We start from the raw sequence: 14,984 nt of genomic DNA on the forward strand, positions 1-14,984 counted from the left end.
CAGGCTTTGTCTTGCACTACCTGTTACAGTAAGACTTGGGAACCTCAAAAGAAATATCTGCAGTATCGGAAAATTTCCATACACCTTCCCTAAAATGAAAAATATTACAGCCTGACTTTCAGCCACATATTCGATTCACACACTCCCGAAGAGACGATGCCTTTTTCAATGGAAGTGTACGAATCGAAAAGATGGCTGAAATTCAGGCTGTAATGTTTAACGTTCGGACAATTTTCAGGCACCGCTGGTCTTAGAAAATTGGCGCAATTCGTGACCCTAATGGAGAGATTAGGCCTCACGTTTACAGACAGCTTTGATTTCCCCGCCTCAAATCGTCCAATAAAATCCTTCGGAAAGATCTTCAAATATTAACTCACACTTGTCGTGAAGGCGTGAAATTCTTCCACGATCTTTAACCGGGCAGAATTTTCAACAAGGGTATTTTTGGCATTTTCTGAGTTGTAGCAGAGTTCGAACGAGTATGAACAAAAACAACTGAATGTTAATCTAAAACTGGCTAATAAAGTTATCAAATTCGAAATGGTAATTAATTGTAATAAATTTACAAAAAAAGAAAATCCGCCAGAAGTCCTCCAGTCAAAAGGTAGTTTACCGGCTGCGATATATGGGCAGTTACCCGCAAAATACTTTTTAGCTACGACGTGGTATAGTGTAAAGAGTTAACATAAAAGGTCGTTTTAAGGACGAAAAGGGTTTTTGGTGTAGAATACGAGTAGAAGACGTCAAGAACGCTATTTCTTTACGGATTTACTGGTACCGCTCCCGAGCGGGCAAGATAGCCCGGCTCTTCTTGCCTGCTCGGGTAACACTAAACAGGAAGTTGGTTTATCCTCGCCTCCAGGATTTCGCGCGGCCATTTTTTTCTCGCGGTTTTCTTTCGCGTCACGCACGACGGACTAAGCGAAAGAGGGACTACTCGTAATCTAGTTCGCTAGCTAAGCTGTGACAATATAAACACTTTGTTACTACGTCTCAAAGCATAAAACTTCGCCTGTCAATTGAAGAGCTTCAATTACAGCGTCACGTGATTCATCTCAGCCCCACACTGATCAGGCGGCTGCTTAGTGGCCGATGACCATTGACATTGAAGGCGACTCCTGCATAACCGCTTTCGGTAGATGCTGACCGGAAGTATGGAGAGGTTGTGTCACCACACCAGCTGTGACATTGTTTGTAGCAGTTTGTATATTTGGATATGAAGAAGCCGGAATAGAAATAGGTATTGCAGATCAGTAGCTGGTATTCATAACTTGTGTCTGCTATACCTCCTCCCACCCACAGCCCTGGCAATTGTGCTCTGTAATTTTCCGCGGCTGTAAGAGGGGAACTGAGTTTGTATGTGAAGAAAGCTTTCTCTCCTGTTGTCTCGTCCACAAAAAGAATCTCCCGAAACTGCAAGAAAACAATAATTATAGCCAACGTTTTGTCAAGGGTTATCTCTTAATAGGACTTGCGATCCAGAAGAAATCAAAAGAAGGGTATTTTGCCGTAAATATTAGGGTAGCACAGCATGTGTTTTTTCCGGAAAAGAGGAAGTAAAAGTTTTGGTCCTTTGGTTTTATATAGTTCAACAAGACATGGCAGGCCTTGCCTTATCAAGAGGTCCACTGAAACTCTAGTCTGAAAGTGTACATATCTGAGCTTTAACAAAGTACAACACTAACCATGTTTACCAGCGTTTGAAACTCATAGCCAACATTAACAACCTCTCGATTTACCTTAGCCAGAGCATTTCACTAAGTACACAGCGCCATAATTTCCATCTTAGTCAGTGTAACAAATAACGTCAAGAAAGGCTGAAGGATGAGAGAGTTAATTCTCTGCACCTATATTATCCTTATTCTCAAGATATTTTCGTGGGCGAATTAAAATGCGTGTAATCAGGCTGCCCATGTGAGGACAATTTACATCGCAGGTTTGGCTTTTTCTTAACATGTATCCGATTTCTGAAGCCGGCGTGATCTAAAAATAACTTAAGAGAGATTACCTTTTATGGGGTGGTATAAACTCTCTTAGCCTTCATCCTCTCTTGACAAGATGCATTACATCGCCAAACACCTCGTGTTATTGTGTCGCTAAGGCCTAGCCCACTCTAGCGACATAATCACATAAACGACATAACGACACAATTACGACACAAACGCGTATGTCGGTAATGTGAACACCGACATAAAGACGTAAGGAAAAGATCAGATTTTTTCCTTATGTCCTTATGGTCCATATGTAACAAAATTAATATTTCTCTTTTTATATTTATAATCTGTACTAACTGATGTAAACTCTTTAAATAGAACACAATAAAGAAAATTGAAGTTGAAGTCGAAGTTACTACTACGGTCATTATGTCAGGATGTTCACACTGCAAACATTAACATAACGGCATAAAGTCCTTCTTATGTCGCTCTCATTTGTGAACTAGGCTTTACAGTTCAAGATATTTCTCGTACATTCATGGCGGCAACCTAACCAAGTTTCTTGCGTCCTCCAAAAGAATTGGCCGTTGTAGAGATGACCGTTCCTAGCTAGAGGTTGGACAGTGAACAAACTGTTTACCTCAATGTTGTTACAGTCCGTTCGGTAGCCGTCTGTCCCATAAGGAAGATTCTCGTTATACTTCACTTCCGTTTGGGGTCTCACTAGATTGTCGGTTGAGTAACACATTGTCCATCCACCGCCAAATGACGTCATATCGCAATAGACCCAGAACATGTTGAGCCCGCCATCCGGCTGTACCTGGTACATTCCATCTTGAGCACGCGGGAATCTTGTCTTAATGTCTCGACAACTCTTTCCTTCAAATTGAGTAAAGAAAAGGAGACATAGCTTTTAACATTGATACGAGACGAAAATGACGTTTATAGTTATTACAAAATTATTTTTCTTTTGCAGTGCTGGAAACCTCTCTCTGATGAATACTGGGATATAGTTCAGTCTGTTTGGATGCCCACGGAAACGCGAAGGCTGGTAATTCAGTTAATCAAGTACGGTCAATTTTACGTTAAAAGGTTTGCGCGTCCCTATAAAAACAAAAATGGCAAATATTTTTTTCTCGTATTCTAAAATTTATTAGTTTTACAATGATATATAGTTTATTGTGGTTTTCTTTAAAGTCGCGGGTACAGAACGATGTTCCCGCGAAGGCACCATTGAAGGTCTACGGTAACCTAAATCGATGCTTGCCTGCCACAGTTTCGCCGCTCTCGCCTCACTTTGTGAACTCAATCGAAGCTTGACTGCGATACTAAATTTCGCCGCTTCAATTTTACAATTTATTTTCATTACTTGTGTTTACTGTAAAATCTTGCTACTCATCCATATTTCATTGAGTTTCAAATTTCTCCATTTCCTAAATTTCAAACCTACCTTTCAATTGGCTGACCTCGCAGTTCATCCCGAAAAATCCCTCGGGACACAAGCACTGGAAAGTTGTTGGCGTCAAGTTGAGGCAAGTGGCGTTGCTTGAACAAGGACTTGATGAGCAACTATTCTATAAGGAAAGTAAAGATGCGAAAAGAAATCACGTTGCACTTAAGTTTTGGATTTTGTAAGTCTTTCAGTGTAAGGCATTCTCAAGTTTTCTCAAAATCAATCGATCATCTGAAGACTGAAAATAGTTCCGGGGGGGTACTCTACCCAAGGTCCAACCCCTTACCCTTTCGTCTACCATTTGAATGGAAAAGGTTCCCCTTTGGTATATCCTTCATTGAAAAAGGTACTCTTGTCACATACCCTCCTAAGAAAGTTGCATCCCTTTTCTAAACCCTTGGAATGAAGTTAATAAACAATATTACCGGAGAACATCAAGCATAACCAGAAGAGATGTTAACCACAAACAACAAGTATTTCGTATTCAGTTCATGTTCACGTCGGTTAGACTTAAATGGAAGATTTCCCTACCCTTGCATACGGCTCAACTTGTGAAATCCATACCCTTTGATATACCTGAAGCCTGAAAAAGGTACCCCTCTCGGGCGGGGCCTCCCCGTATAGGACATTATAGGGTACCCCTAGGGGAAACGTTTCTCTCGAGAAAAATATTCTTCTCCCTGTCTTCTCCACCGTCTTATAGAGCACTGACCTTCGTAAGCAAATCTGATATCTCCTTTACTGACAAAGACAAATTAAAGAAAAACCTAAAACTCGAATTGAAGCGCACACAAAATTTATCAGATCGTGTACCTCAGTTCCTCTGTATATGAAGCCAGGCATGGGAACCAAATCATCAGGGTGTCGGAGGTGATCCGAGTTGCTGAGCTCACATACATGTCCATAATCCTGGTAAGGTCCCAGGTTGTAAGAGAGGCACTCCAGCTCTTGGTAACATCTGATTTCGCATTGGTCGTCGTTGTTCACTTTCACCGTTCTAGTCACGTGACCAACTAGGGCTTTGTCAGCAACATGAGACAAGTAATGCAATTCCCGGCATACATCTGGAAACACAATTGCCACCGACAATCGCAATTAGTGACATAGGTATCTGTGGGAACACTTATAAATGAAACTTTACCTGTTTCTATAAGACACATCGACAAAGAGACTAGTTTTCTGATAGTTTTTAAAATCATTTTAAAAACGACCTTTCGGCGTTTCTGTTATTTTCTTGAAAATAACTATTAAAACAGATTTCTACGGCGTTGAAAAGCTTTGTTTTTCCGCGACAGGCGACTTTTCAAGTCACCTTTTCGTTTAATTCTTCAAGAGGGTTTTGTTGAATTTACTGATTGTGTTTCAGTTATTATGTGTTTATGTCTCGTTCGAGAAAAATAAAGAATCTAAAAGCATGCTAATGTCGACTCATGGATCCTACTGACCTCAGGGCCTTCAATACATCTCTTCTTTCATAATTTTCGTTCAAAGTGTTAAAATATTGGCCCACTTTTTTTCGTGCCCTTCATAACCAAGAATGTTTCAGTCTTTCTTCTTTCAAACAATAACCATGTAATGACTAAACAACTGGTCAAAATAAACAGAGACATCTATTGGGTATCTCTTGGTATCGGCTAAACGATTGCAACATTTCAACACCCCATATCGCGCGCATTATTGTTGGGCACAACATGTTGCGGGTGTTTGGCCACCCTGTTGCGATATGTTGCGTGTTGTTGGCTCAAGTTTGAAAATGATCAACACCGCGCAACAGGTTTGCCAAAAGCGCGCAATCTGTTGCGCTCAACAATATTGCGATATGTTGCGTTGAAATGTTCCAGGGAATGTTGCTACCGTTTGGCCAGGGCTTTAGATTCAGTTATTAAGGGCAACTTGACTCTTGAAGCATCTATATAATATAATAGTGGGATATTTTAAGGTTAGTTGCGCCGCTAGGTTTCTCGGAACTATTTTTCCTGTTTCAATGCTGATCAAATGATATCTTCAAAGACGCACGTTTTTTGATGTAGCTGTTTTGTTCTTTAGAGAATTATCTCTCGTGATTTTTTAAAAAAGTCTTACATTAAGACTTATCAATCGATATTTTAAGAAAGCTTTGAGTTCATCCATATTCTCTGGAGCACCATTATTTTTTCGAATGTATTTTGACATTTTCCAGTTGTATTTACTGTTACCTTGACTAACTTCCTAACGGGCGTCAATCGAGATAATGAAACAGAAATTGGAATCTAATTTTATAAAAGCGCTTTCCTGGAAATAGTGATTTTGGACTTCTTAACTTGTCGGCACTTTGTAGTTTTTAGTTTTCATCTTTTGTTCACACTTCGAACAAAGATAAAATGAAACGTGTCCTTACCGCAACGATTTTTTTTATAAACTTAGTGGTGACTTTTGGAATATGTTTGGATACGAGAACACGTGCTGTTAATGGAACAAGAGATGGAACAAGGCCCATGCCAGAATCTGAGAGAAGCCAATCCACGAAGCTGGGATTTTGCAATCTTGACTTGTAACACTTAGGCTGTAAGGAATTTTTGACAACAACTTTTCTTGACGTCAGTTTTTTCACGCTTTTGTGCTCTTATTGATCATGATTTTGGTCCTAACATTGTCAAAGTAGCTGTGGATCCGCGAAGCGATAGCCGAGTGGATCTGCAGACTATTTTGTCAATTTTTCTGCTCTCGCTCGTTGCGTCAGCATCACATAGATTACATATTCATGTGTCTGTCTGCTTATTGACAATGAAAATTAGCCAATCAGCGCGCGAGAATTTCTGCAGTTGTTGTGAAAAGCAGATAATCCCTTTCGGGGTTATACGCCTCTGGTTTTAATAAATGGAAACAATATTCTGCCTTATATTTTCCTCACTTTGCTTTATTTTGGTCGACCACCTAGAACTAGATCGTGGAAATATGAGTAGGAAATCTTTTCGTCACTGCGTATGACCTCGAAGGAAAATATGCTAAATAGCTTTGAACGCGGTCGCAGTATTCCATGCCAACTGCGCATGTTATTACCGGCATTAGCGTAAAATTAAAAGTTGACAGTATGACGGGGATGTGTGAAATGAATTGACCGCAGTTGTTGCAATCAGTTGTGCAGCTGTCAGAAGTTGTAAGAAGTTGTAAGAAGTTGTAAGAAGTTACTAGAGTCGTTGAACTGAAGAGTTGAGAAATAAATTCAAGTAACCAAGTTTAACAAGTGCAAGTTGGAGTGACGGCTAATTCCCCTACAAGTTGCGTCAACAATAGCATGCTTACTCGACTCTGCGTAAATCCAAAAAATACTTAAAAAGAACTTGGCCTGATAATAAATCACCATATTATATGGCTCGCTCCGTGAGCCGGCAAGATGAACCAATTCCTTCGCTGTGATTGGCTACCCGCGCGGGCAAGATGGCTCTATCTTGCCAGTTCGAGACCACCCGGTGTATCCCGCAAGAGAAATTTCCCCGAAATTCTTTACTGACCAAGCTCCGTCTCGGTCCGTAAACACGCAAAAAAAACGAACTTGGCCAATATCCAGCCATCTTGACCAAACTACCTTGGTCAATAACACGTATATGTTGACTACCGCTCCATTCAATTGCGCTTTATGAACGTGTTAATTGTTTATACTTAATGTGTCTAATCATAATGCACTGCTTTATGAACAGCTGCTAGTTTTACTTTAGGAAAACAAGTATATTAGCGCACAGCATTTTCCCCGTTGCCGAAATCAAGATCTGCGGTTGTATCTATCTATAAAGTAAATTATAAAAATGTGCTAACTGGCGGAGAGACTGCAGGAACAAAGTGTGCCTGTTTCAATTTTCAAGCCTTGCATTTTCCTGTTTATAGACTTCAGTCAATAATACTTCTCAAATACTTCAGACGAAACAGGAAGACATTGTAATTTGCTAGGCCAATACAATAAAAAATCCGCGTGTAAGAACCTAGTGGTTTAAGAACCTCCCGGCAGAAATTTGCCATTACAATACCCAAAAATGCGAGAACCTGTTAAGCCAAGCAAAATAAGCAGGTTCTTACATGTGCGTTACAGCTAAATTATGATAAACATTTGAGCCTAGTTTGCCCGACTTTAAAATATGTAGGTTCTTATACGCGGATTTTTCTTTTACTGATCTCGCAAACGTACAAACGTTGAAGCATTTTAGTATTATTCGACCAAATGACAACAGTTGTTGCTTCGGACTTCAGATGTCGGCAAGACTAACTGAGGGGATGACTAATATTCGACCATATTCTGAAGCGAAGTTTTACTAATTGTAAAGTAAAAATGCTTACCGCCTCCTTCGACGCTTGACAGATAAATTGTAGACGATATGATTATCAAAGAGAATGGAACACAGGTTATAAGCATGATAAGGAGATGAAACTATCCTCTGCGCTTCCTTTCATAAACCAGCTGCGCGCCTGCTCTCAGCTACACTAGGAAATTTTCTTCGGGTTAATTAAGTGGTATACAGTTTGCAGCCATGACAACGTTAATATACAAATAGACCTATACAGGAAATCCTCTTTTATAGCCAAGAAATCTCCCACACAAGATTTTCCAGGTAAAGTTAGTGGTTTATTTTCTATCATCTTAAAAGTTTCAAAGAATGTAGCATTGCTGTGTTAGATACAAAATTTGGGTTGTAATTTAAAATTAACTAGCCCCTTATATGCTAATACCAATTAAACCCTCAGGGGGATTAAAAGTATAATGGGAACACCTTAGCCTGCAGAGCAGGCGAGATTTTTTCGAGCGCGCGCTCACATCGTAAAAAGTTTAGCCGCCATCTTGAATTTTTCATGCAGTGGAAGACTGGGAAGAGAAAGAAAGTTTTACCAAGGGGGTGAATGATAGGCAAGAGGAAGGACAGGGGAGGGGTGGAGCGAAGAAAATCTCATATTTCCCCTCCCCCATCCCCCACCGTCTAATATGGCGGTCTAAAAAGGTGGTCGCAAGGTTGTAACGCTAACTCGCCCCAATAAGACGCCTGCACTACAGGCTAGGAACACCTCTTCTGAAAACAATTTTATGCGTCAGAATTTTTTCTTTTAGCTGTACTATGTTGTCAAGTATTTAGCTGAACAGCTGTTCAGGACCACAAGATCCACGAGTGTTTATGGAACCTTGCCCAAACCAATGGAAGAGACATGCTTATGTCATATTGTCGTTCCATGTTATACCATTATCTTCAAAAAATGACGTAAACTATTTACAAATCTGTTTAATATATGCCATATATCTATTTTATTTAACAAGAAGAAAGGCCCCTCGCGTGTCAGGATTTCGGGACTCGGTCTCGAAGATACTGACCAGCGCACGTGCATGCGCAGCGCTTTCCCGTCCCTCAGCCGCTTTCCGTCCCTCAGATACCGCAATCCCTATTTTTGTCAGTAATAGGAATCGCCCCCTTAAACTACTCCAATTCAAAAGTCCCACGATTTACGTCCACGGTCGTTCTGTTCAGACTTTGAATTCATCCCACTCAAATCTGACTGCCTGTTGGCGTGAGAGAACTTGCACTCTCTGCATGTCCCGAAAGCTGAACGGGCCAGAGGTTATGAGTCTTGCTGTTGACAAAAAGTGTCGCGGTCTCTAGGAAAGAGTCAGAATGAGCGCAACAAAATCCGTGCAGAAAACACCTGTGATTGGGTTTTTAACAACTGAGGTGGTCCCTGTTATAAACCTGGTGGTTTTCATGCAGGTCTTATCGCCCTATTGGTGCAATTGAAATTGTTGTTATTTTATATCCTTCTTTTTAATCTGGTAACCCCTCACTTTTTTTTTATATATTCTTTTTCCACCTTTCCATTTCACTTACTTTTCCTCTTTTTTTCTTATTGTAATCTATTTAGTAATAGAAACGTTTGTTCTTAGATCTTGATAGACTGGCCCGCTTAGACTAGCACTAGCTATCCGGGCGCCAGTATAACTATAAGAATGTAAATTTTCGAACCAAATAAAGATTGACTGATCGACTTTTTTGTTGTGGCAAATAAAATAATGATGGTGACGATGACGACGATGACGACGATCACAGTCACGATCACGATGATGATGTTAAACGTACGTCGTCTATATTCGGCTGCTTTTTTTTATCTCAGCCCTACACTGATCAGACGGCTGCTTAATGAGCGATGACCATTGACATTGAAGGCGACTCCGGCAAAACTTCCTGAGGTAGTTGCTGATCGGAAATAGGGAGAAGTTCTGTCGTGACACCAGTTGCCACAATGCTTGTAACAGTTTGGATATTTGCCGGATATGAAAAAGCCGGAGTAGAAGTTAGTATCACAGATCAATAGTTGGTATTCATAGCTTTTGTCCGCTATGCCTCCTCCCACCCAAAGTCCTGTCAGTTGTGTTCCATAATTTTCCGCGGCTACAAGAGTGGAGTTGAGCTGGTTTGAAAAGAACGCTTTTCCTCCAGTTGTTTCGTCCACAAACAGAATCTCTCGAAACTGCAAGCAAAGGAAGAAAGAGCATTCGGTAGACAAAACAACACAAACACGCAGATGAAAAAAGAAATGCTAAAAAAAGATAGCGATCTGGAAAGTGTACGCTCTATAAGGGTCTCAACCGCCAACCGTCCAAAATGTGATATTTTTACCGTCAACCGTCAAATGAGCGAGCCAATGTCAGCCGTCAACGTAAACGATTGGCTAAAATTGGATCAAGTTATGTTGTTTATAAATGATCGTTTTAATAAATCACAAAAATACATTTATGCGCAAGTTTTTTTAACTTAAAGTCTCGGGAGCAGGCGATTAATACGTCCAGCGGTAACTAGGGCAAGTAATAATGCTATTTAGACGCGTATTTGAAGACCAAAGACCTAATTTTTGATGCACAAACTATAGGACTAATTATATTAGATTATTCGAATATGAGCAAAGTTGTATCCTTTTATGGAATATTACAGCCACATGTGCGCTTTGGTTTCGTTGTTATAAATGTCATTCCGAAAAATTACCGTCAATCGTCCAAGCGACACCCCTTATTGAAACCCTCCTCTTTAGGCCCTTTGCACAATACGATCACACGGTATAAGTTCTGCCATGCTGGATGGCAAACTGCGCACTGGGAATTTCAAAACAGAGACATTTTAAGCTTGAGTGTGTATAATTGCTTTCTGTTAGAAGTCCCAGTACGCAATTTGCCATCCAGCATGGCAGATCTTATACGATGTGACGTGATTGTTTTTGAATTCACAATCATCAACAGCTCTTTATCGAAAACTCCCCAACGGGTTTGCCGCGCGCGTTTCAGTCTCTGCGTACAAAATCTCGCCAGCTACCAGAGATTTGGGCCTTCATGTTATATTCTTTTTTCAAACCTGATTTATATACAACGGCGCATTTATGTTTGTATTTATTTCTGAATTTACGCGTTTGGTTTTCCTTGTCGGGGCTACTTTTCCTTACAGTTACCTTAACATTGTTACAGTCCGTTCTGTAGCCATCTGTTCCATAAGGCAAATTCTCGTCATACGTCACTTCCGTTTTGGGATTCACCAGGTTGTCAGTTGAGTAACACATTGTCCATCCCCCGCCAAATGACGTCATATCACAATAGACAGAGAACATGTTCAGCCCGCCATCCGGCTGTACCTGGAACATTCCATCTTCAGCATGAGGGAATCTTGTCTTAATGTCTTGGCAGCTCTTCCCTTGAATAAAGAAGGGGTAGTATGAAAACGGATAGCAAAAACTGATGCTCGAGATGGTGGGTCAGCAGATCCACTCAGCTCTCCCTAGGCCTTCTCCCATCCTGTCAGCAATTTATTAAACGTGTGGTCGAGTTAAATTTATTTTTCTTTATAACAGACTGAACCTGAGCTGAGCTGCCACCTACCAGTTTCACAGTCCATCCCGATAAATCCCCCAGGACACAAGCACTGAAAAGTTTCTGGCGTCAAGGAAAGGCAGGTAGCATTGTTTGGACATGGACTCGATGAACAGCGATTCTACATAAAAAATGAATAAGGTATTTATTCATTATTGGTAAAAATCTACTAGTGTTCTATCATGAATGCCGTTGTCTGATTGGCCACGTTACTCACTATCTGTTCTGTAGTAGATATTGAATAGCCTGGCAATGTGTGGTTGTTGACAACCAGCCGGCTTCCTTGCGTTTTCGCAGTGTCTGTGAAGAGGATTTAGCAAAAGCAAGAGACATGTAAAAGTTTTGAACGACTCTTGGATTATTCGCTCTCGATTTCTATGCGTGTTAGTTGGTTCGGTTTCGCTCTCAGAAAGCTGCTCGCTTCTGGTAACAAATAATGTGCACGGGATTTATACGAATACATCTTCGCAGAATCAAAGAGCTATGACGTTTTGTCAATCTAACTTTGATCCTTTACACGACAAAAGTTCTTGACAATAAATAAATTAACTAAATTACAATATTTAGAGAGGAAGCCACATCAGCCTTAGCTGGTTTTCATGAGTTTCCTTTATCTTGCTTGAATTGGTATAGTCCGTTTTACAATTGTGTGCTTAGTTACCTGGCCTATGAAGGCAAGCGAGGCTTGAGGTGACCTTGCTTTGATACAGACCTCTCTGCTTTTTTCATTTAAATGCCAACTGGTTAGCATAAGAACAACTTGATTTACACGACAAAAGCAGTGAGGTCGACTTTATCAAAACAAGGTCACTGAACAGGCAACTGTAGAATGGTCTATTTGGAGTGTTGGTTTTTTGTAGAGGGAGGAAAACAGGAGACCCGGAGAAAAAAACGTCGGAGCAAGGCGAGAACCAGTAACAAACTCAACCCACATGTGACACCAGGCCGGAGTTGAACCCAGGCCACAATGAAGGGAGGCGTGCGCTCTCACCACTGTGCCACCCTGCTCCCAATCCCGGCTCCCCGAGGGAGGACTGGTGGTTTTAGATGTCTTGCTTTCAAACAAAGCTTGGCAAGAGAGGAACATAACCACAGTTTGTATCCGGTGTACCTCATTACCTCAGTTCCTCTGTATATGTAACCCGGCCTGGGAACCAAATCCTCAGGGTTTCGGATGTGATCTGACTTGCTGAGCTCACATGCATGTCCATTAGCCTGATAAGGTCCTAGGTTAACAGAAAGGCACTTGTGGTCTCCATAACATCTGATCTCACACTGATCACCATTCTCCACTTGCATCGTTTCAAACACGTGACCACCTAGGGCTTTGCCAGCGACGGCAGGAAAGAAGTGCAAGTATCTGCATACATCTGCAAATCACAGTTTATTAATTCTACACTTTTGAAGCAAATGGATCCATCAATGGTCAGCTTTAATTTTGAGACCTTGAATAACCTTAAGAAAGAGGGCTTGGCCTTTTTTCTGATCTATCGCTTTTTTGCTCTTGAATTGTTCAAAGTGACTGAAGACAGATTCCGTGCTCTCGTTGATCTTACGCTTAACTGAGCGCTCACGCAAAACTTTGTGAAAAACTTGGATACAGTCGAACCTTCGGTTGCGACCTCCTCTCGTAAGCGACCACCTCTCCTCGGCGACCAGTTTTCCAAAATACCAAAAGTTTCTAAGTCAAATCACTTATTTGGAACCACTTGTAAGCGACCACCTCTCGTAAGCGACTGAGACCACTTTTAAAGCTAAAAGTTTGAAATTTTCTATTGTTTTTAACCTCTCGTAAGCGACCACTTGACAGACAAAAGAGCGTAAGTTGGATAATAAGATGTTGTAGCCATATCGCATTCCTGGGTAGTACAAGAGACGGAAATTTCTCAACGGTAAGTACAGGATTTTTTTCTCGAAATTTACTTTTTGCATAAATAAAACATTTAAAACATGGGATAAGTCTCTGCAGTTACCAATATGGTCTAAGCTCTCGTGAGCAACCACCTCCTGTATCGACCACCTGGGCTTGACATTTTGGGTGGTCGCTTACGGGAGGTTCGACTTTACCATACACCTTATTCCAAAATGGCGGCCAATTTATTATTCTTTTGTTTGCATTTTAATTTGCCCTCTTTGCCTCATTTTCACTTCAAAATTCTTTTCTATTTTGTACATGTTGACGAGGCAAAGAGGGCTAATTACCATGTAAACAAAAGAATAATAAACTGGCTGCCATTTTGGAATAAAGTGTATAAAAATCGCCACTTCACTGTAAGAGACGCACCCGCAGGGAATAATGGTAGCTGTATTCATCAAAACAAATATCTAGACCAAGATGAGGAATACAACAACAATGATCCCCTTCAGGCACATCTCGTAGAGTGAATTATACATTGTCTTGTTCCAGAGACTGACTTGCAGTTTAGTCGATAAAATAGAACAATCTGCCGTCTCTATGATATATCACTGTGTCGGCCATTTTTCAGCCATTTTTCAGTTGACTGAAATGAAAACGAGGTATTTCGCGCAGACCATAGTAATAGAGGGAGCCTGGTAAACATCAAAGGAGCCAACAAAGATAGCTAGATTTCTCTTAGAAGGTCCACGACCGTGCACAATCTTTTGTTTTGCGCTCATACAGTAACGTAAATTACGAAACCAAAATGTTTCTATTGGTTAGTTCCTCATTCAGAAGTAAACAACTATTGTGCCTTGTGCAAGGTGAAGGCCAAAAAAGTGAATAAAAACAGACAACATTCATAACCATTTTTTCCTGAATAACTAAGAGCAGACGGATCGTAATGATTCATTTCGGAATTGCAGAGAAAAAGTATAGAATAGGGAGAAATTATTTTAATTTTGTTGCCAACAGCAGTTAAACTAACTTTGTTTTTGAGTATTAATTCATGTACAAAACCTGATGATAAATAATTATTTTAAATGACTTTGCTCTGTCCAAATAAAGGAATATATCAAAATACTATCATTCCGTTTTTTTCAAGGCGAGTTTGGCCATGAACTCCATACAATAGCTGAAAGAAACTGGTCAATCTTTTGCCAAATTATTAGTTAAAAATTGCTCGACTTGTGATGAATCAGTTTTAATAATTAATGCAATGGTTTGAGCCCAAATTATATCGTTTGGGCTGCAAACTGATTACAGTAGAACACAGTAGTTTCAAAAACTGATCTAACTGCAAAAAAGATTTCTTGAAAATTTTTATGAGAATAATTTAATGATCTTCAAGCCAAGCGACACGAAGAATAGGTAAATGATATTGCACCTTTACAAGAGTGAAGCAATTAAACTGATTAACATTTGTGGAAATCGTACATAAAGTTAGACGTTTATGGACTTAATTGAAACAAAACGGTTTTGGCAATTGCTCATGCAGAATAAGATAGCAGTTTTAAAATATTTTTCAAAGGTCTTTATCGAATTTTTAAAAACATAAATACAAAGTATTTTTCAAAATCATTTATCAAATTTTTAAGAACTTCAATACAAAGAAAAATGATTCCGACCCTAAAACACGACTTTGTCTAACATATCTTTTCAAGTCCAGTATATAATCTTACTTACCACTACTTTTGACACCAAAGAAGAAAATCGAAAACGAAAAGACTAACAAAGAGAATGGAACGAACATTTCAACCATGTCAACAACGAAAAGTTCTGGATCAAGTTTCCTAAAACAACATGTCACACCGAGATCAAACCAGCTGCATCGTTTCG

The 14,984-nt window shown here is 40.1% G+C and overlaps 2 protein-coding genes across 2 annotated transcripts; both read right to left on the minus strand.

Annotated features, from left to right (window-relative positions):
* Positions 1-502: 502 nt before the first annotated feature.
* LOC149103466 (uncharacterized) lies at positions 503-2,961 on the minus strand. Its single transcript, XM_089272559.1, has 2 exons — positions 2,575-2,961; positions 503-1,413 (listed from the first exon to the last, which is right to left on the minus strand). Exons 1-2 carry the CDS (start codon positions 2,761-2,763, stop codon positions 1,051-1,053), a joined length of 552 nt encoding a protein of 183 aa, XP_089128685.1. The 5' UTR covers positions 2,764-2,961; the 3' UTR covers positions 503-1,050.
* Positions 2,962-9,224: 6,263 nt separating this feature from the next.
* LOC149103467 (uncharacterized) lies at positions 9,225-12,898 on the minus strand. The gene is made up of 4 exons (XM_089274090.1): positions 12,368-12,898; positions 11,258-11,369; positions 10,834-11,072; positions 9,225-9,864 (listed from the first exon to the last, which is right to left on the minus strand). Exons 1-4 carry the CDS (start codon positions 12,545-12,547, stop codon positions 9,499-9,501), a joined length of 897 nt encoding a protein of 298 aa, XP_089130216.1. The 5' UTR covers positions 12,548-12,898; the 3' UTR covers positions 9,225-9,498.
* Between the last annotated feature and the right edge of the window lie 2,086 nt (positions 12,899-14,984).

This window comes from Orbicella faveolata, unplaced genomic scaffold, assembly GCF_042242905.1.
Source record: "Orbicella faveolata isolate gen_17 unplaced genomic scaffold, um_ofav_v1 contig_35, whole genome shotgun sequence".
Lineage (NCBI taxonomy): Eukaryota > Metazoa > Cnidaria > Anthozoa > Scleractinia > Merulinidae > Orbicella > Orbicella faveolata.